Here is a 20,846-nt window from a genome sequence, read left to right on the forward strand (position 1 = left end):
CCACCTCGCTGAAAGTCCTTTGGACAGACCAGAATCCCCCTAAAGCTGTTCGGGGGTGTTTGCGAACCTGTGGGCCTAATAGGCAGGCAGTGACAATGAGAGACACAGAATTGGAGAGGAGGTCCCCTCTCCCCACCTAGCCAGAGCCCAACACCCAGTGCCACCTGGCACCTCCAGGCATGGTGGCTTCTCACCATACAGTGACAGCAGGAAAGAGCCAGAAACAGAGAGGAAGACCAGGGGCAAAGGTAGCCAGAAACAGGTCACAGATGATAGGGATCTCTGAGCACCCTTTAGTGGGTCCAGGAATTACTCTCTGAAGTGAGACTGAATTCTGCTTCCACAAAGGATAGGGACATCCAACCAGAAGACATTTCGGCTAAACATGTGCTAGCAAACACAGAGCAGAAAACAGCTACCCTGCTAGGGCTTCTGCAAGCGGTTCAAGTCACATGTACTTTTTAGGGTCTTGGTATAATTTTTTTAAAGTATACAAAATCCAGGTTACCGAAACTGTGGTGCATGTTGAGTGGTCAATCCCATTCGTGTATTTTTTTTTTTCTATTTTTTGAGACAGTCTCACTCCGTTGCCTGGGCTAGAATGCCGTGGCGTCAGCCTAGCTCACAGCAACCTCAAACTCCTGGGCTCAAGTGATGCTCCTGCCTCAGCCTCCCAAGTAACTGGGACTACAGGCATGTGCCACCATGCCTGGCTAATTTTTTCTATGTATTTTCAGTTGGCCAATTAATTTCTTTCTATTTATAGTGGATACAGAGTCTCACTCTTGCTCAGGCTGGTTTTGAACTCCTGACTTTGAGTGATCTGCCTGCCTCGGCCTCCCAGAGTGCTGGGATTACAGGCGTGAACCACCACGCCCGGCCCCGTTCATGTATTTTTATTTCCACAATTTCACTTGATGATAAATGGAAGAGCCTAAATTCAAGGTCCCGCTACAATGTAATTAATGTCCAGGTCCACAGGTCTGCCCAGGGGAGTAAGAGACTGGAAGGTGAGATTCCAAAAAATTATCATGTGGTCATGTCTATGGGTGCCGCTGGCAATTTGTTATTGTTGTTTATCTGTGGTTTTGGATTTCTTTACAATGAATACCTGTATTATTTTGTGCATATAAAGAATTCACACCTAAAATAAATGAATATGGTGGCTCATACCTGTAATCTCAGCACTTTGGGAAGTCAAGGTGGGAGGATTGCTTAAACCCAGGAATTTGAGACCAGCCTGGACAACACAGCAAGAGCCCAACTCTTCAAAAATTTTTTTACAATTAGCCAGGTATGGTGGTAAATGCCTGTAGTTCCAGCTACTCAGACCCAAGAGTTCAAGGTTACAGAGATCTAAGATCACACCAGTGCACTCCAGCCTGGGCTACAGAGCAAGACCCTGTCTCTAAAAAAAAAGGGGGGGGGGAGGGGGGAATAAACTAAATAAAATAAATGAATGTGCCTAGTGTCTTAAAATATCATTGCCCCACCATCCCCACCTGTGAGAGGCCCAACGTGGGACCCACAGGCCTCATGGACTGGAGGCTGCTACAGACATGGCAGGAGTTCAGGACAGCTGTCCCCATGCTGCAGCAACTAGCCAACTTTTTCTGTGTCCTTCCCTGCATGTTCCTGTCCCACGTCCCCCACTCTGTCCTGCCTCCCCTCCTTCAAGCCTGTGCTCCCTCCTCTCTGAGTCCCTGGCCTTTCCGAGTGGGCAGGCCTACCCACTGGGGAGGCCCCCCCCCCACAGACGGTCTGGGCACCCAGTCGCTGTCATTTTTCGGTATTAAAGATGCTGCCTTATGCAACATAAGCATTTTAAATCTACTGTAATGTTTCAAAGCCTTGCTTTGGCATAACTTTACTTTTTAGCACACGAGGAGCCTCCAGAAATAGAAAGGGGTGCTCTTCTAATTCCCTGAGGCCCTGCAGGCCACCAAAGAGAGCCGGGGTACCAGCGGGCCACTGCGTGTCACCAGACAGTGAATACCACCACCCACGTGGCCTTGGGCGGGTTACTTAACCCCTTCGGTGCCAGTTAAGCCCCCGGGAGGACCAGGCTGCTGCAGTCCCGGGTTCTGCCAGTGGCAGCAAGTGGCGGCGGCAGGAAGCGCCAGGCGGCGGGCTCACCCATCTCCACCTCCACCTCCTCGGGCACCACGGTGAGGTAGAAGAAGAGCGTGGCGGCGCCCTCCTCGTCGCTCCGCTGGTTGAGGAAGTGCAGGACGGTGTCCTCGCCCTCGCCATCGTTGCGGTTCAGCAGCTCCTCGAAGATCTGCGGGTCGCTGAGGCCGAAGGCCGTGTACACACGGTCGCGCATCCACAGCACCCGCAAGTCGTCCATGGCGCAGCGCCGGGCAGACGGAGCCGGCGCCCAGCGGCGTCCGTGACAACGCGCTCCTAGCAACGGGCGCCCGGGCAACGGCTGTCACCACGTGCCTCGCGCTCGCGGACCCGGGAGCGCGCCTGTGTTCCCTGGGAAGTGAGCGCGTGCAGGCGGTGGCGAGCCCCCTCGGCTGCGGGGGCGGAACCCGCAGGGCCAAGAGCTGACCTCCAAATTCTCCCACCCCCCCCCACCCCACTCCCCCCCACACCCCCGCCTGCAGGGTGCGTGCCCACCTTGCAGACAAGGAAGCCGAGGCAAGGGAGGTGAGAGACAAGATCATGGCAGGAGGGGACAGCGGCCAAGCGGAGGCAGAGGCAGAAGGACACAGTCTCAGAAGGACACAGAAGCCGAGCAAAGACCGAGGAGAAGCAAGTTCACGCGGGGGAGGGTCCCCGAGGGCACAAAATCAGGGAAGGGAGGAGCAGAGTTCTCTGGCTTTCAAAGCATAATAAAGCAAAACACCCGTTTTAAAAATATAGATATATTTATTTGTCATTAGTAAAAGGAAGTTCAATACTGATAGGAAGATGCAATTTGTCCTTTCATGCATTTGTGGAGCAAAATGCGAACTTGTTCACCGTCCTTTCTTCTCAAGAGGAGCTGAGGCCCTAGATGCTGAGGCTGATGCTTACAACCTAACCTTCTTGTTAGATTTTCCCATCAAGGAACAAGTGGAATGTTCTAAGTATTTCTTAAAATTCTAAACCCAATCTCAGCATTAGTAGCTTGACTGTAGGAAAAGTATTACTCCGAACTGCCTTATTTCCATCATCTTGAATTAAGATTTCTTAATAACCTTCTTGGAGATATTCCATATGGCATGCAAGCAAACCAGGCTTCAAAGTTTTAATAGAGAAATTTGTTTTTAAATGCAGGCTGCAGAACAGGTGTAGATGTTATTTTTTTGTTTGTTTTCCAAAATGAACCAGGCCCTAAAATGTCTGAATACTTAATTCATAAGCATCACCAGTTACCTATTGCTATAGATATTCTATTTCTTACTAAACTACTGCAAGTTGAACACTGAGGCCAGAATGTTATAAAATACCCATTTCGGAAATGAGGACGGAGCAGCATTCGGTGAAAGAGGAGTCTTTTCAAAGTCCTGTCCAGGACAGCAAGTCCCCAGGGCTCAGCACAACCCCTGGTCCCTCGAAGAGCACCCTTTGTGGTCCTTAACTGACTGTCTCCACTGGTGTCTCCACCCTGGCGAGATGAAATCCAATTCTATTTTACTGCAGAAATCCCTTGCGCTTTTATTAACATATGGCAATAAATGTCTGAATGAAAACCGAAACTGTAGCTGTCACGATATTTATCTTTAGGAAAATAAAGAGATATCCAGCATCATCCAGACACTGACCATCTTTCCTCTGGGTATCTGCCGTCAAGGGAATGAAAAACGTCTTAAAAACTGGATGCATCATAGGTTCTAGCAAATTGCTTCAAAACAAAACAAGAGCAACCATTCTGGGAGCACATCAGAGCCGACCAGCTTTATAAAGAAATAAAATTTCCCCTGGTGTCTACAAGATACCATATCAAACTATTTCCAGAGAGTTCTTTCACAAAAGTTAGGACGATTAAATTGCTTTTCACATAATTACATTCTGCATAACCATCACGCAGATTCCAACTGGAAAAGGATGCTTTGCCCTGTTCTGCATCCTGGTAAAAGCTGTTCATTAGGATGTTAGCATGGCGCCCATGGCAATTACCAGCGGGGAGCAGTAAGAGATTCCAGTGGACGAGGCCGGTCGCGGTGGGTCACACCTGTAATCCTAGCACTCTGGGAGGCTAAGGCAGGCAGATTGCTCGAGGTCAGGAGTGCAAAACCAGCCTGAGCAAGAGTGAGACCCCATCTCTACCATAAATAAAAAGAAATTAATTGGCCAACTAATATATATAGAAAAAATTAGCCGGGCATGGTAGCGCATGCCTGTAGTCCCAGCTACTCAGGACGCTGAGGCAGCAGGATTGTTTGAGCCCAGGACTTTGAGGTTGCTGTGAGCTAGGCTGATGCCACGGCACTCACTCTAGCCTGGGCAACAAAGCGAGACTCTGTCTCAAAAAAAAAAGATTCCAGCAGACGGACGCTGGGTCCCTCATTTACTAATCAACTAATAGTGCCCTGAATGAGGTCTTGGGTTTCCTAGGGATGAAGTAGTTACTACTGTTTTTATGACAGATCCTTGGAGGAAAGTAAGGGAAATGGCAGCTTGTGGGGGACATCAGGTGAAAAAACAACCTTGAAATCTGAACAGCATTACCTGGATTTCACACTCCCCGAAAAGAAGCGCCCAACATTACACCTTTCTGGGGAAACCTAACTTTGAGAGCAAAATCATTTCCAAGAGTTTCATCAGCACTGTTTTATGTGTGATAACTTAATGTGAGGGACAAAAGGCTGGAAGTCCAAAGTGGCCATGGGCAACCTCTCATCAAGTAGCAGCACAGAGTCTTCACTGTAATTAAAAAGGTTTACTTTAGAGTCACGGGTATGTCCGATGTTGTTCAGCTCATGCCTCTCCCAAACAGGCCTTGAAACTACCTGCAAAGATCTCCTTAAACGCAGTGCTGCCATAATGTCGCTTGTCGTGAAAGCGCCGAAGTCTCCACTACTAAGCAGGATGAAGGAGTAGGGGGGCAGATGGGCCTTTAACATGTGTTACTTGAAATTTTAAGGAAGTGAAAATAATTACCTAAAATCAATTAAAGTAAAATATGAAAAATGAACACAATTTACAAGATTACAGTATAGATCAAAACATTCAATAAAACTCACTCAAATTCACATAAAACTAAATGTCAAGTGAATAGATGAATTTAAATGAAGGATTATAAATTAATGGCGCAGTAAGATTAATAGTTTTCAACTGATCCAAATAGTGTTTGAAGGTTTAAATTAACTCTAAATGCCTTTATCAGACCTTTATTTAGAAATAGTCTGAAAATAAAAAATTATAATTAAACTGTTTTCAAGGATAAGTGCAATCTCTTCGTGGTAAAATATCTTTATATTTTGTTATAAAAAATATACAAAATACTACTTTTTACCCTTCCTTCACTCAGTATAAATCCTTTTTGTTCGGTAACATCAGCCAAGCTGGTCACTAAGTTCAAATTTTATATTCCTACTAGATCTTCTACAATCAAACTGGGTTTTAAGGCTCAGTATACAGTTTATCTTTCCAAACATACAATGATCGTAATTGGTTTTATGAAAGGGTAACAGGATAAGAGTCTTTAAAAAAATATACAAATGGGATAACCATTTGTTGTATGTTTTATAATATTTTATCCCATTTCCTGGAATTATTAAAACAAAATTGTAGAAAGAATCCTCTACTTGTTATTCTAGAGAGCATATGTAAAAAACATTTGCATATTTTTTAATCAAGCAGAATAAATGTGAATCTCTTGATAATCCGTCATTAAATTTTTTTAAAAATCATGCCTACTCAGCAGTTGGAAAATATTATCTGACAACTTCAGGTGACAGAATAACTTTGTTTTTTTTAATAAAGTTTAAAGGAATCAAGTATCTAAGACCATTTTTTAATTAGCCATCCAAAATTGGCTTCTCTCCCCCAATACTATATTTTAAAAAACAACTTTAACATAACAGTTGGCATAAACTTCTATTTGCTCATCATAAAAACCAAAAGAAATTTATATACCTGAAATTGGTAAACTATACAAAATATTTAACATAGGAGGAAGAGGTATATCTTACAGAATTATTTGGCTATATCATAAGGCAATCAATGAAGACGGAATTTTTCCTATCACAAGTTTGACGTAAGTGAAATTCTATAACATGATACTTCTCCATAAACTCGAAAGCGGGCTGGGTACAGCAGGATGATCATTCCACACTGTCGTTCGTGTTGAACTTGGATGAAAGTAGGCGGAATGAGAAAGGAACAAATTTGGTGCCTGCACCAACGTAGAATTTGTTCTGAAATTCTACCCTAAAAAAAGAAAATTCATGTTACTAATGGAAGATTGTGAAACAACACTGCTGTTTCTTAAAACAACATTTATGTGTTAAAAAAAAAATATTACTGGGCTGGAATTGCTTCATTCTATAACATGCTCTTAGTACAAATATTTTTACTTCGATAAACACCTCCTGCTCCCATGCTGGCTGTCCCAGTGTGTAACGGGAACTTTCACGGATGCATCAGGCCACCTCTGTCACACCGCCAGACAGACAGAGGCACACACTCAAGTAACTGGAACCACTCTCTCCACTGAGGAGATTGAATGCACAGAGAAGTAATTTGATATATACTGTGAAACACAAATACATAAGAAGTATTTTGCAGTAAGATAAAGCAACCTGTCAGTCCCAAAGTGAACTAAGTATAAAACATCTGCAACTATATGTCTGTAAGCAAAAACTTGCAAGCATGAACCGTGGTAACAGTTCAGAAACAAAATACAATTTTAACTCAGAAAATCTGAATACAGATCCCAAAGGCAGGAAGGAAAGAGCTAGCCTACATCAAGCATTAGATTTTTGGGGAGTTCTGTATATTTAGGGGGGCAGGGTTATATTTTTTTAAATAACAGTCCCAGGCTGGGTGCAGTGGCTCACGCCTGTAATCCTAGCACTCTGGGAGGCTAAGGCAGGTGGATTGCTCGAGGTCAGGAGTTCGAAACCAGCCTGAGCAAGAGTGAGACCCCGTCTCTACTATGAATAAAAAGAAATTAATTTGGCCAACTAAAAATATATAGAAAAAATTAGCTGGGCATGGTGGCACATGCCTGTAGTCCCAGCTACTTGGGAGGCTGAGGCAGGAGGATCGCTTGAGCCCAGGAGTTTGAGGTTGCTGTGAGCTAGGCTGACGTCACGGCACTCACTCTAGCCCAGGCAACAAAGCGAGACTCTGTCTCAAAAAATAAAAATAAATAACAGTCCCAAGGCTAAATCTCAAACTCACCAATGGAGGCGTATGGCGTGAAGAAACGCAGAAAGCCCTTCCATGATCAAAAGGATGAAAATGGTCAACACTGCAAAGAGCGCGATCACCGGGAGCAGCAGCAAGACCCCAAACGCGGTGTCCACGCGGAGGCCCACGCGCATCAGCATGGCCCACAGCACATCGGACAGCTCTGAAAAGGGATCCACAGAGCTCACTGTCATTACGTTCATCTCTGAGCTGTCATCCCATAAAATAACATACACACGTGTGTATCACGTATGTAACCTGCTTCTCATGTAAAAGTTACCCAGCTCCTTAATCGTCTTCAACACTGAGGAAGACTTGGCATTCCAGAGAAAGCAGAGGCCTTCCTAGCAACGGGTGATCTTGGCCCAGACAGGGGTCGGGTTAGCGCTGTCCTGGGGCAGCACTGGCCCCGGCAGCGGGAGCCAGACCTCTGGTCCCAGCTCTGGCCAACAGGCTAACTGGGTGACCCTGAGTAGAGTGCCGCCCCTCCCTGGACTCAGTCGCCTCCTCCTCTGCAAAACGGCCCCTCCCTGTGGGGGGCCATAAATTCCAGACCTTCTGCTACGCTTATAAAAATATCACTGTAATTAAAAAAAAAACCCTCTGGTCTGGCATTTTCTAGAAGTACTGGCAGCCCTTGCTGCGCGCAGCAGGGCAGGGCAAGACAGCGACCACGCAGTCAAATCCGCCCAAAGCAGCCTTGTCCGTCAATCAAGCAGGGAAACCATGATTGTTCTGTGGCCCTTAAAATTTCTGTCAAAACATTAACACTCTCCTATTGTTGGTTAAGGGGGAAATAAAAAAACAGTAAATCTATCTTTAAAACATTAGAAGCACTGCGTAGTAAGCGCTTTCCTTTGCGGGTGGTGGAAACAGGACTTGCATTCCTCTTGCTGTGCAGCTGGGCAAGCCAAGCGACCTGACACGGAGCAAGTGTCTTTGCTGCTATGCGCCCAACTGCCTCGTTCTTCCCTGAGTCTGGATCCGCTCCAGCACTGCGCCTCTGCACCTTCTGCGTCCTGGACCATCTCTGGGCACCCTTCTGGGCTGCCGGCATCTCCACCCCCCCCACCCCACCCCCACCCCGTGCCCTCGCTCAGGTGAGCAAGCTCGCCCGCACCCAATTGCCCGGGCCGCGGACGTGGGGCCTGCTGAACGCGCAGCGCCCGCACCCCACGGTCGCTGTCCCCCGCCCCACTGATGCTCCATTCGAACTTGGAGCGTCATCACTTCTGGTGTCTTCTATGCGCTTTCGTCTTTATTGGCCGACCCTCCCTTTTGGTTAGCCATTTTTGTAAAACATCCCCCAGGCTTGCCAGGGTACAACGAACGAGGAGGCGCCACGCGCTCTGCTGTCTGCGCGTGAAGTGAATAGCAGATGTGGTCACCAAACGCCAACATCTGAAAGAAGCATGGTGACTGCCACCTATCCTGACGTGCAAGCGTGTTATGTGCGTGATCTGTGGGCTAAGGAGCGAGCGGCTAAGTGTGCACTTTGCACACGTGCTCAGACAGCAGACTATGGTGACTGAAATTCGGGCTGTGTTGTTGGAGAGCAGGTGTCATTTAACTCAACAATGGAAACTAAAACCCGTGCATCATAGGACCATGTGCAGGGAGGAGGAAAGCCTGTCATCAGACCTGTTAACCAGCACTGTTTCAGGACTTGCTCAAAACAAACATTAATAAATATTCGCACTGAGTAATGACTGAACAGAGTAACAGTAGCCCCTCCCATCTCAGTGACTGTTTTCTCAGCATCCCCAAAAGAAACAGCCGAGAGCCCTGTGCACTCGCCAGCTAATGGCACAAGGTCACATGGTGACTGAAAGACGGTGCCATGGTTCTCTCAAAAACTTAAACCACCCCACAGCATCTCCCACGAGCTCACTGTGGCACCACAGGTGTCTCAACAAAGTCTGGGGACAGGTGTGAGCTCGAACTTACGTGCGTGCGCCAGACTGAGCGCCCAGAGCCGCAGGTAGGATGCGGTGTTGGAGATGCAGCCAAGACAATACTCGATGGAGTGGATGACTTGGGTCATGAGTATTTCTCCAAAATTGAACTGAGAGAGATCACACACGTGTTAGAGTCGCTGTATCTCACACACACACTCTGACGGGTTAAGTGTGCTCCACGTTCAGGAGCACAGGGAAACAACTGCCTTCCGGAACGCTGGTGAGAACACCCAGAGGGTGAGGAACAGGAACCGCAAGACTGAGTTCTGCTCCCAGCTCCACCACTGCCCAGCTCCACAAGACTCCCCACCCCCAACAGCCCCCTGCCACCTCTAGCCTCAGTTTCCCCAGTGCAAACAGAGGGGGCAGACTAGAGGAGGTGGGACTGCCACAGCCCAGGGTGGCAACACCCTTAGACGGCCCACTGGGGCTCCTGCGCTGGCCTGAGTGTTATGCAACATCTAATGATAAAATGGCTGTTTACCAACAAGAGTGAAGGCCACTAGTGACTCAGCTAGCTTAATACACAGGAGAATCTTAAACACAGAGCCAAGAGGGAAAATTATAAAAGGGGTCCCTGCTGGTGAAAAGGCTGCAAAATGCCAGCAAGAAGACGCCAATGCTCTTTCCAGCTCTGCTGTTTTACTGTGATCCTATAAGCCTAATTATTAATTATCTCAAAACACTAAATTACACGATAACTATAAAATGTTGATTATGACAAATTTTGTTTGGTCCTCACTAAATGGCCAAATAAAGTTTCCAAGAAAGGAAAGGTGATCGTGGAGGACATGCTCTGCGAGTCTGCTCAGGACAGCACCTCCCTTCTCTGGGGGAACTACCACTTCCTCCGTCCAGCCTGTGTCCAGCCCTCGCCACAGCTGTGATGGGCTCAATTATGTCCCCAAAATCTATATGTTGAAGCCTTCACCTCAATGTGACTGTATTTGGAGACGGGACCTTTAAAGAGGTCAAATGAGATCAAATGAGGCCATGAGGGCGAGGGTGACCCAGCTGACTGCTGTCCTGGAGGAAGGGCAGGAAACCAGGGCGCAGACACACAGAGGAAGGGCCGCGTGAGGCCACAGCCAGAAGGCAGTTGTCTGCAAGCCAAGGACAGAGGCCTCAAGAGAAACCAACCCTGCGAACGTCATTATGCTGGACTCCCAGCCTCCAGGACGGTGAGAAACACATTTTTATTAATTAAGCCTCGAGGTCTGTGGCATTTGGTTATGGCAGCCCTGGAAAACTGAGACCAGTCCCTGGTCCAGGGGTGGCAAGTGGCCCTAGCCTGGTCAATCATGGTATCTCTGTGGGATTTTCCGTACCAGTCATGAGAGGTAGGAATGCTTTCCTCTCTGACTGAAACACTGAAAAAAATAAGCCCAGGGCTACCTGTGGCCATGGTTCCAACATCATGGGGCCAACTAGCTTCAGAATATAGAGCAAACTTACAAAGGAAAAGAAAAAACCAACCAAGGCCTCTTAGAATTCGAGATTTAGAAACTGTAATCATCCTGAAACCAACTCTACTTCTGTCCCGACATGAGCCAGTAGATTTCCCATTGAAATCAGAGTAAACTGGGTCTCTATGTCTTCTAACTACAGAGAGTTCTGGGCTGGGAGCAGTGGCTCACGCCTGTAATCTTAACACTCTGGGAAGCTGAGGTAAGAGGATCACCTGAGCTCAGGAGTTTAAGACCAGCCTGAGCAAGAGTGAGTCCTCGTCTCTACAAAAAATAGAAAAATTAGCCAGGGGTGATGGCATGCACCTACAGCTACTCAGGAGGCTGAGGCAGGAGGATCTCTTGAGCCTAGGAGTTTGAGGTTGCTATGAGCTGTGATGACCCCACTGCACTCCAGCCTGGGCAACAGAGTGAGACCCTGTGCCAAAAAAAAAATAGAGAGAGAGAAAGTTCTGATACAGGAACATTTGGAAAGCAACCTTTGTGGCACCTTAAGTCACTTCGATCATAACTTGCAATGGTAACAGTGTGAATCCCATTGTAAAAGTGAAACAACAAAATGACAACCCAAACTCTTGCATTGTGACACACCAACTGTATGACCAAGACAGCATTTGGAAAGCTTGGAGTAACTGTTGTTTTGTTTTGTATTTTTACATTATCATTTTTATCATGACGATTATCTCTACAGAAGTTTGATTACTTATCTAAGTGTACCAATAGCAAATGAAAAGATTACCTCTTCACATGTCATTTCTCTACATCCATCTTCCATTTGGTTGTGTCCCTCTTCTATATCTTGGCTTCCCAGCAAAGAAACTTCTTCCTCACTGTCTTTCCTCACAAGTGTGTAGCCACTCTAACAACCCAAAGAGTATGCAGTCAGTGCCTTCAAAGCTTCACAGTTGTGACAAAACCAAAGTTACATAGCCCCTTTGTTTCTCTTAATGATTCAGCTCTTTGAGAATAAAAAAAGTTCTTAAAAGAAAATAAGCACTTCATACCCACTTGGACAGCTATTACAAAAAAAACCACAAAACATAAAATAGTAAGTGTTGGCGAGGATGTGGAAAAATGTGAAACCTTGCGCACTGTTGGCAAGAATGCAAAATGGGTGCAGCCACTGTGGAAAACAGTATGGCCATTTCTCAAAAACTAAACACAGAATTACCATATGATCCAGCAATCCCACTTCTGGGTATCTACCCAAAAGAAGTGAAGGCAGAGACGTGAAGAGATATTTATACTCCCGTGTTCATAGCAGCATTATTCACAACGGCCACAAGGTGAAAACAATGCAAGTGTCCATCAATGCATGGGTGAATAAACAAGGCATGGGACATCCATACAATGGAATATTATTCAGCCTCAAAAGAGGAGGAAATTGTGACACATCCTACTTCATGGATGAACTTTAAAGCCATTACACTAAGTGAAGGCAGTTAGACACAAAAAAACAAATACCACACGATTCTACTTATAGGAGGCAGCTAGTCAAACAGAGACAGAAAGTAGAATGGGGGTTGCCAGGAGGAGAAAGGAACAGGGAGTTAGTGTTTAACTGGGACACAGTTTCAGTTCTGCAAGATGAAAAAGATCTGGAGCTGGAGGGTGGTGATGGTTACACAACATTATGAATGTCCTTAATGCCATACTTAAAAATGGTTAAAACGGCAAGTTCTACATTATGTATATTTTACCACAATTTAAAAAAAAAAAAAAGGAAAGAAAATGAAATACTAGGAGGATAGTTTGGAAAGAAATCCAATGAATGGCAACAGGTTATAACTGGGTGGTGAAACATAAGGACATTATTTTCTATATTTTACACATTTTCTGTGAACTAGTTATATCATTTAAATAAAAAACACTTTAAGGAAAAAATTAAGAGGTAAGAACACAGAAAAAACTTTTTAATCATGCCAAGCTGGAGTGAACGACTGGGTTAAACTCCTGACAGGCTTGTTGTTCAGCACGGGGGACCTGTCTCCACGCACCCAGGCCACAGCAGGCTGTCACCGAGCTTCTGCAGGCTAGGCGACATCAACGTTCTGAATGACGGAAGTTTGGGCTTTCACACCCAGAGACTGGGGCCCTCTGACAAGTGGATGTTAGCCCAGTCCTTGTAAAAAGCAAAAGTAGACTTCGGTCACAACTTACAAACACGCATCCGAACTCATACTTACCCGGCTTACCCCAAAGCAACTGCGCCCATTGTGTAGCCACAACAGAAAGAGTGGCTTTCCCAAGAAGAGGACAGGGACAGACAATGCTGTGACAGCTAGCAACACTCTCTGGACGTGCTCCTGTTAGTGCAGAAGGAGAGAAGACCGATTGAAATGCAAAGGGGTGCCCACGGTGTCAGCAGCGCTTGAATAAATTGGTAGACATGAAACAGAACGTCCCATGCTGGGAACACGGGCAGGCTGAACTGTATCTGCCAGTGGACTGTTTTCTTCTTCCTGAACACACAGCTGAATTCTGGAACTGGTACACAACACTAATGATACAGTGGTAAAGTATTACTTTATTTCAAACCAATAGGGAAATTTTAGAAAAATTCTACATAGACTCAAACTCCAGCTAATCATTTCCTGGAGACACTGAAGATGAGAACATACAAACACAAGCAGAATACTTTTGTATATCCTTCGTTCTGGTTTTGTGTTGATTTGTGATTATAAAGACTATTTGAGGCCGGGCGCGGTGGCTCACACCTGTAATCCTAGCACTCTGGGAGGCTGAGGTGGGTGGATCGCTCAAGGTCAGGAGTTTGAAACCAGCCTGAGCAAGAGCGAGACCACGTCTCTACTATAAAATAGAAAGAAATTAATTGGCCAACTAATATATATAGAAAAAAATTAGCCGGGCATGGTGGCACATGCCTGTGATCCCAGCTACTTGGGAGGCTGAGGCAGGAGGATTGCCTGAGCCCAGGAGTTTGAGGTTGCTGTGAGCTAGGCTGACGCCATGGCATTCACTCTAGCCTGGGCAACAAAGGGAGACTGTCTCAAAAAAAAAAAAAAGACTATTTGAACAATGTGAGTAGCAGTAAGTGGATTTACTTTAACACGTGAAATATATTGAAATAGCATTCGGAACAAAACCAAAACTTTCTTAAGAAAGGAGGTTTATAGTTACTGAAAACTAATTCAAAAGCAAAGCACATTCCCGCTCACACAGCACTGCAGGGGTGGTGATGTCACAGGACCTGCCCCATGTTGTCACTCTGCCCCAGCAGACACTCTGCTGCCCCATGTTGTCACTCTCTGTGGCCTCCCTCCCGTTCAAGACACGTTCCCAGAGTCCCATGCACTACCTGGGTACACAGTGCATTGTCTGTGCACCATCAACACAGTCCACCCCTTGAAACGCCGACAGTGGGGGCCACGGGTAGAGCCCCGTCAGAAGTCCTGGACCATGGAGTTGTGCAGGCCAGAGTCAGCACCCCGCCCCATTGGCTGCTGAGCAACAGGCCCGCCCTGCGCCACTGGTCCTCCCCGGCAGGATGGTACCACCTACCTGGAGGGGCTGCTGTGAGAATTAGGAAAGACTCGAGGACAGCACATTTTTAGGTATGCAGGAGGTGCTACATAGGACAGCACCTAGGCCCCACTGAACTCCCTTGCATTTATCTACTGTAGCTACGTCATTCTAGAAAGTTTCAATAAAATAATGATAAAATACAATTATTAAAAATCATGAAAAGGAAAAAGAGAAATGAAATTAGAAACTTGAAAAGTTCAGAAAGAACGTAAATATGCAGCTGGTTAACGAAGCCCAAAGTTCTCTAAGTTGAGCTTCAAATGTGACTTAAAACTTCGTAGCAGCCCAAACCAAACGCTGCATTCACAGGGTGAGCAAGCTGAAAGACAGAACGCAGCTCGGGAGAATCGCAGGGCCCTATGCCAACAGCTAGGAGGGTTCCCCGTGTCCCCGACGTCATGGGCGGCGCTTTCAGCACCACCCCTGGGAGGGAGACGCCACGGCCGCCCTTAACACAGCAGATGGTCCCTCGGCACACGATGAAGCGAGAGCGGTGGAAAACGCTGGCGTGTGTGGAATAGCTGCTACGTGCCAAGCACTCTTTAGAGCACTTTGGACATACTAGCTCCACACTGTGAACTGGCTCCTGTTTTTAATCCCATTTTACAGATGAGGAAAGCGAGGCACAGGGAAGTTAAGTAATCTGCTCAAAGTTCCATCTCAAGGAAGTGGCAGAGCTGGGACTCCATGAGGAGCAGTCAGCCCGCAGAGCCCACACTCTGACATCACGCGAACACACAACTGCAGAGAAGCCATTCTTTGAGAGGGCCCATGTGCTGTGGCCCAGGAGCCCACTCTAAATTGGGCGCTGGGCAGCCGCAGGAACCCTCCAGCAATGCATCTCCCTCCCCACAGCTGTCATGGCTATTGAGGGGCGGCAAGTGTGGTCATCCTGTCTGCCCAGAGCCACACCTGTACCCCCTGGTGACAACGCACGGAAACAGGACGCTCCCGGGGCTCATGGGAGGCCTGCGGAAACCACCTGCCCTCACTCTGCTGACCAGGATGACAGGCTTTCAGGGAACTTCTGTTAAGTTCACGACAGTGGAAAGATTACTTACCTGCCCTGTGTAGAGCCCATTTGTTTCAGTGGCTGGGAATAAAAACATATTAATAAATTCAATCAGAATACTAGGAGCAACTCTGGAGGTTTCTGCTGAAAAAACCAGCCACTTGTAGACGATCATAAATATGAGGTATCCAAAGATGCAGAGCATGAAGAGAAGTTCTGGAATGGAAACCAAGTAAATATTGAACTTCTTCCTGAAATGCCTAGAAAAAAGAAGGAATCAGTCAACCCAGGAACGAGATCAGCCTAAGTTAAAAAGTAAAGAGTCAATTGATCTCAAATCTTTTGTGACTAAATAAATAAATAAAGCCAATTTCAGTACAACAGCATCTGTCTTGTGACGACCTGAACTCATGTTCCAGATGCATCCACGAAGACAAATAGAGGCGAGGACAACAAAACCACGAATGTGGTCAAACCCCACTCATGATTCCTTGATTCTTTTATTCAGAAACATTTATTTCCTCAAAGCGAAGCTACAAATGATTAGAGACTCTGGCTCCAAAATGCCCTATCTTAAGTTGTTGTGAAAGTTTTCCAAGTTTCCAGTTATATTAAGACTTAAAGCTATAACATTAAATTATACAACTCATGTTTAGGGATGATAACAAACACATCTAGTTAAAGAAAAAAATGATGCAATCTCTTACTGTTGATATACTAGCTCTGATAAAGTAAAAACAAAAAAAGTTTTCTCATTTGTAAAATAAAAAAGGAATGTGACAAAAATCACTTCTGGAAATATATATAAATTTTGTTGCATGTCTCTCTCCCACCTGAATGTAAGCTCCATGAGGGCAAACACTTTTTTCTGTCTCCCTCACTGCTGAATCCCTAATGCCTAGAACAGCACGTATCACATACTATGTGCTCAGTAAATATTTGCTGAATCAATCACTTAAACTGCAAAAAATCTAAATAAAAAATCTAAACAAGGCCGGGCGCGGTGGCTCACGCCTGTAATCCTAGCTCTCTGGGAGGCCGAGGCGGGCGGATTGCTCGAGGTCAGGAGTTCAAAACCAGCCTGAGCAAGAGCGAGACCCCGTCTCTACTATAAATAGAAAGAAATTAATTGGCCAACTGATATGTATATAAAAAATTAGCCGGGCATGGTGGCGCATGCCTGTAGTCCCAGCTACTCGGGAGGCTGAGGCAGAAGGATCGCTGGAGCCCAGGAGTGTGAGGTTGCTGTGAGCTAGGCTGATGCCACGGCACTCACTCTAGCCTGGACAACAAAGCGAGACTCTGTCTCAAAAAAAAAAAAAAAAAAATCTAAACAGCATTCTATAAGGCAGTACAATACCATATTGGCTGCCCTTTAACCAACAAATACAGTCTACCAGCAAGAAGCAAAGTTTAAGAAATGCCAAACATAGTTCATAAATATTGCTTTAAAAAAATCTATACTTACAAGTGGTTAAATATTCCCAGAATGACTCCAAAAGTCATGTGAATAATTCCTAAGATCACAGACATTTTCATTTTGAAAGAGTTTAGAAAAGTGAGGCGATTTGTGGCCAAGTTCCAAATCTAAAGACCAAACAAAACAAAACAAAACAATCTTTTATCTTCCTTGAACAGGCGACAATCAAGAAAGTTCCTGTCTTACATTGAGAGGCAGCTCTACATTTTAAAAAGAAAACACTCTGGCTTTTTTCTTGATGCTTTCAATCTGAGAACCACTGATTTTTTTAAACCAGAGCCACAGACAGTTAAAAAACAATTTTCTCGGCCGGGCGCGGTGGCTCACGCCTGTAATCCTAGCACTCTGGGAGGCTGAGGCGGGCAGATTGCTCAAGGTCAGGAGTTCGAAACCAGCCTGAGCGAGACCCCGTCTCTACCAAAAAATAGAAAGAAATTAATTGACCAACTAAAAATATATATAGAAAAAATTAGCCGGGCATGGTGGCGCATGCCTGTAGTCCTAGCTACTCGGGAGGCTGAGGCAGGAGGATCGCTGAGCCCAGGAGACTGAGGTTGCTGTGAGCTAGGCTGACGCCCCAGCACTCACTCTAGCCTGAGCAACAGAGTGATACTCTGTCTCAAAAAAAAAAAATTTTCTCAATATAAAGCTCAAAGGAGGAGCTGGGCGCTGTGGCTCACACCTGTAATCCTAGCACTCTGGGAGGCCAAGGCGGGAGGATCGCTCAAGGTCGGGAGTTTGAAACCACCCTGAGCAAGAGCGAGACCCTGTCTCTACTAAAAATAGAAATTAATCGGCCAACTAAAAAAATATATAAAAAATTAGCTGGGCATGGTGGCGCATGCCTATAATCCCAGCTACTCAGGAGGCTGAGGCAAGAGGATGGCTTGAGCCCAGGAGATTGAGGTTGCTATGAGTTAGGCTAATGCCACAGCATGTACTCCAGCATGGACAACAAAGCAAAACTCTGTCTCAAAAAAAAAAACACTCAAAGGATGCCAAATGGAACAACATGGCATTTAGGGACACGTGCCAAGGCAGCAATATCAAAAAGAAAAGCGAGAGAAAGAATCACACTAAGTTCACGGAGTCCAAGGTTGTGCAGATGCCCGCAGCGAAGGACCAGGGCACTCTCGAGTCCTGGGTCACAGCCCCTTGTACTGCACAGGGATGCACAAGTCCATGTGTTATAACATGTTTACACACATGTGCTATAAGCTATCTTGTATGTTTATTTTGTAGTAAAGTTTAACTGTGAAAAAAATAAAAGCAGAGGTGTAGCCAAGTGGCCAATTTGAGCTGATGGCAGCCGGTGCACCAGAGTGGAACCCCAGGCCATGCCAATCTCCCCAGGGCAGCCCTGACCCCAGGGTCCCCCCACTCCAGGTCCCTGATCATTGACCACTTCTCTTACTACCTGAAGATTAATTCCTACGGTCCCCACCCTGGGTGGATTAGGAAAAGGGAAACAGGGTCTGTTAGGACAGAAAAAATTTAGATCAATGGGTAAAAAAATAATTCACATATACAAAGAAGAAATCTAAGAAACGGCATACATCAGGGCTCCTGAAGTGTCATTTTTCACTAGAGGAAAATAGGTCAGGAAGGAGGACAGAACGCAGCCCCATCTCCCTGCAGACTTCTCGGGGTCCCAAATGCAGAGCTCAACGCTCCCACTTGCTCTGTAAGGCCACGGGCTCCACGGTGCAAGGGGAGCACCTCCTCCCCACCCCCACAAGCATGTGTGAACCCTGCTCAAACATCTAGAGAACGTTCTGGCACCTAAAACTAGGGAGCACCCCAGAGCAAGGAGGCAAGGGCAGGGGAGCACACTCACAGGATCAATGCCAAGAGGGTAAGGGCCGCGGAACACGCCAGGGACGCTCGGATCCAACTGCAAAACCCTGCTGTGCCGCACGGTGCTGTCGCTGCAACAAAAGCAGAGCGAGCAGGCTTACTGCGGGGAGGAGGAAGGAAACTCAGAAAAATGCCTTTTGTGCCCAAAACATGATCGGATAGCAGGACACTTACTTCCAAAGCACCATTTTCTTGTGCTCTGTCGGGGAGTGGCTGGAGCTGAACATGGCAGACACGTTCCACCCAGAGCCGAACAGGTTCACGGACTTGGAGAAGCAGTCGTTGTAGATGAGGCCGGTATACACGGAGAACAGCCCCATGAGCAGCAGGATGTAGCGCCCGTTAAAAAACATTCTCATGATCTGCAGGGAGCAAAGTGTGATGACCAAGATATGGTCATTGGGAGACGTGCTCGTGGGACAGCGTCAGTCTGGGCTTACTCTTAGCCACCCCCTCAGGGCTTCTCAGAAAACAACCCCATACGACAGGTGTACTGGCAGCTAGAGGTGACAGCCCTGCAGCTCTCACACAGCACGGTCACGGCCAACGATTGAGAGCTAACAGCATCTCTCTTTTGGTCACTACTAATGCTACCCAACAGGAAATCACAAGCTGGGGTGGTTATATTTTACCTCCTGAGACTGGTTTAGTCTGGGATGGTCTTCATTTAACACCAACAAGAGGGCAAATAAGAACATCACAAAGCCATGCCCGAAGTCTCCAAACATCACAGCAAACAGAAACGGGAATGTGATGATGGTGAAAAGAGCTGCGGGGAAAGGACAGGGAAAGAGATTTCAGACTGACAGCGAATACGGAACAGTTGACTTAAACACGATGTGTGATGATCTTAACATTCTCTAGAACTGCTAGGATAGAATGGTGAGGTTAAATTCAAAATGTCACACTAAACAAGGTGACAAAAAAGTAGCAGTAAGCCTATTTTTCCAAACATCTTTTACGTTCTCAGAGCAAGGAAACACCAGAGTAAATCCAAGCATGAAATCCAAGGATTTGCAAAATCAGCTCCCAACCTGGGTTCACTTCGCGGTAGCTGCCAACGCCATAGGCATCCACGATGTTCTGAAAGCCTTCGGTGAACTTGTTGGTGCGGATTAGAGTCGGGGGCGTCTCTTTCGTCGGGATTACGTTCATGAACGAGGGGATTGTAGCACCACTCTCTCTCTTTCACACAAAAAGAGAAAAAGGAAAAAAAAATTACTATCCAACAAGAAAACTATTGGCGACATCTATCAAAATTAATCCAGCAGTTCCACCTCTGGGAATCTGCCCTACGGACTTGTACATGCATGAAATATCCTACGCCAAGTGTCACACCCTGCAGTGGCATTTAAAATAGGAAACTACCTAAATGACCAGGGAACTCTTTAAATAAACCATGGTACATGCACACAAAAGAATGTTAAATAGTTATTTTAAAAAAACAGGGAAGTTTTAATAAGTGAAAATAAATGTATGAACAGCACGCCTTTTGTGAAGAAAAGAATATCTGCTCGTGTCTGCTTGTCTAAGATTAAGATATAACAGTGCCACAATGGCGGTTATCTTTGAGTGGAGGAAATGGACACATGAGGCCGTGGGGGAAAGCCACTTCACTGTGTCTTTCACACTTTTTGACACTTCTTTTTCCTTTTATCTTTTATTTTTGTTTTTTATTTTTTGAGACAAAGTCTCACTTTGTTGCCCAGGCTAGAGTGAGTGCCGTGGCGTCAGCCTAGCTCACAGCAACCTCAAACTCCTGGGCTCAAGCAATACTCCTGCCTCAGCCTCCCGAATAGCTGGGACTACAGGCATGCGCCACCATGCCCGGCTAATTTTTTTCTATATATATGTTAGTTGGCCAATTAATTTCTTTTTATTCATAGTAGAGACGGGGTCTCGCTCTTGCTCAGGCTGGTTTCGAGCTCCTGACCTCGAGCGATCCGCCTGCCTCGGCCTCCCAGAGTGCTAGGGTTACAGGCGTGAGCCACCGCGCCCGGCCTCTTTTCCTTTTAAACCACATGAACGCACTACTTATTTAAAAGAGTAATTTAACGATGTATCGCATCCACACACCCTCCAATGACCAGCTCGCCGTAACTTCAGTTCAGAAGAACTGTCAATACGATGCCTTCTCCTTACTCAGTGAGATTCTCATTTCCTTTATCTCTCTGAGT

At 46.2% G+C, this 20,846-nt stretch overlaps 2 protein-coding genes across 2 annotated transcripts in view; both read right to left on the bottom strand.

The window, feature by feature from the left end:
- Positions 1-2,408, bottom strand: part of DNAH10 (dynein axonemal heavy chain 10) — a 123,332-nt gene extending 120,924 nt beyond the window's left edge. Inside the window, exon 1 of the mRNA XM_075996477.1 lies at positions 2,137-2,408. Within this exon, the coding sequence (XP_075852592.1) occupies positions 2,137-2,350 (214 nt within the window). The 5' untranslated portion in view covers positions 2,351-2,408. The remainder of the gene's footprint in view (positions 1-2,136) is intronic.
- A 449-nt stretch (positions 2,409-2,857) lies between these two features.
- Positions 2,858-20,846, bottom strand: part of ATP6V0A2 (ATPase H+ transporting V0 subunit a2) — a 34,753-nt gene continuing 16,764 nt past the window's right edge. The window contains exons 10-20 of the mRNA XM_012782165.3: positions 19,704-19,854; positions 19,302-19,438; positions 18,844-19,031; positions 18,650-18,740; positions 16,801-16,919; positions 15,382-15,592; positions 12,961-13,080; positions 11,514-11,633; positions 9,298-9,415; positions 7,342-7,513; positions 2,858-6,366 (exon numbers count right to left, since the gene is read on the bottom strand). Coding sequence (XP_012637619.2) covers positions 6,261-6,366; positions 7,342-7,513; positions 9,298-9,415; positions 11,514-11,633; positions 12,961-13,080; positions 15,382-15,592; positions 16,801-16,919; positions 18,650-18,740; positions 18,844-19,031; positions 19,302-19,438; positions 19,704-19,854 — 1,533 coding nt within the window. The 3' untranslated portion in view covers positions 2,858-6,260. The remainder of the gene's footprint in view (positions 6,367-7,341; positions 7,514-9,297; positions 9,416-11,513; positions 11,634-12,960; positions 13,081-15,381; positions 15,593-16,800; positions 16,920-18,649; positions 18,741-18,843; positions 19,032-19,301; positions 19,439-19,703; positions 19,855-20,846) is intronic.

The sequence above is a fragment of the Microcebus murinus genome, chromosome 22 (assembly GCF_040939455.1).
Source record: "Microcebus murinus isolate Inina chromosome 22, M.murinus_Inina_mat1.0, whole genome shotgun sequence".
NCBI classification, from domain to species: Eukaryota; Metazoa; Chordata; class Mammalia; order Primates; family Cheirogaleidae; genus Microcebus; species Microcebus murinus.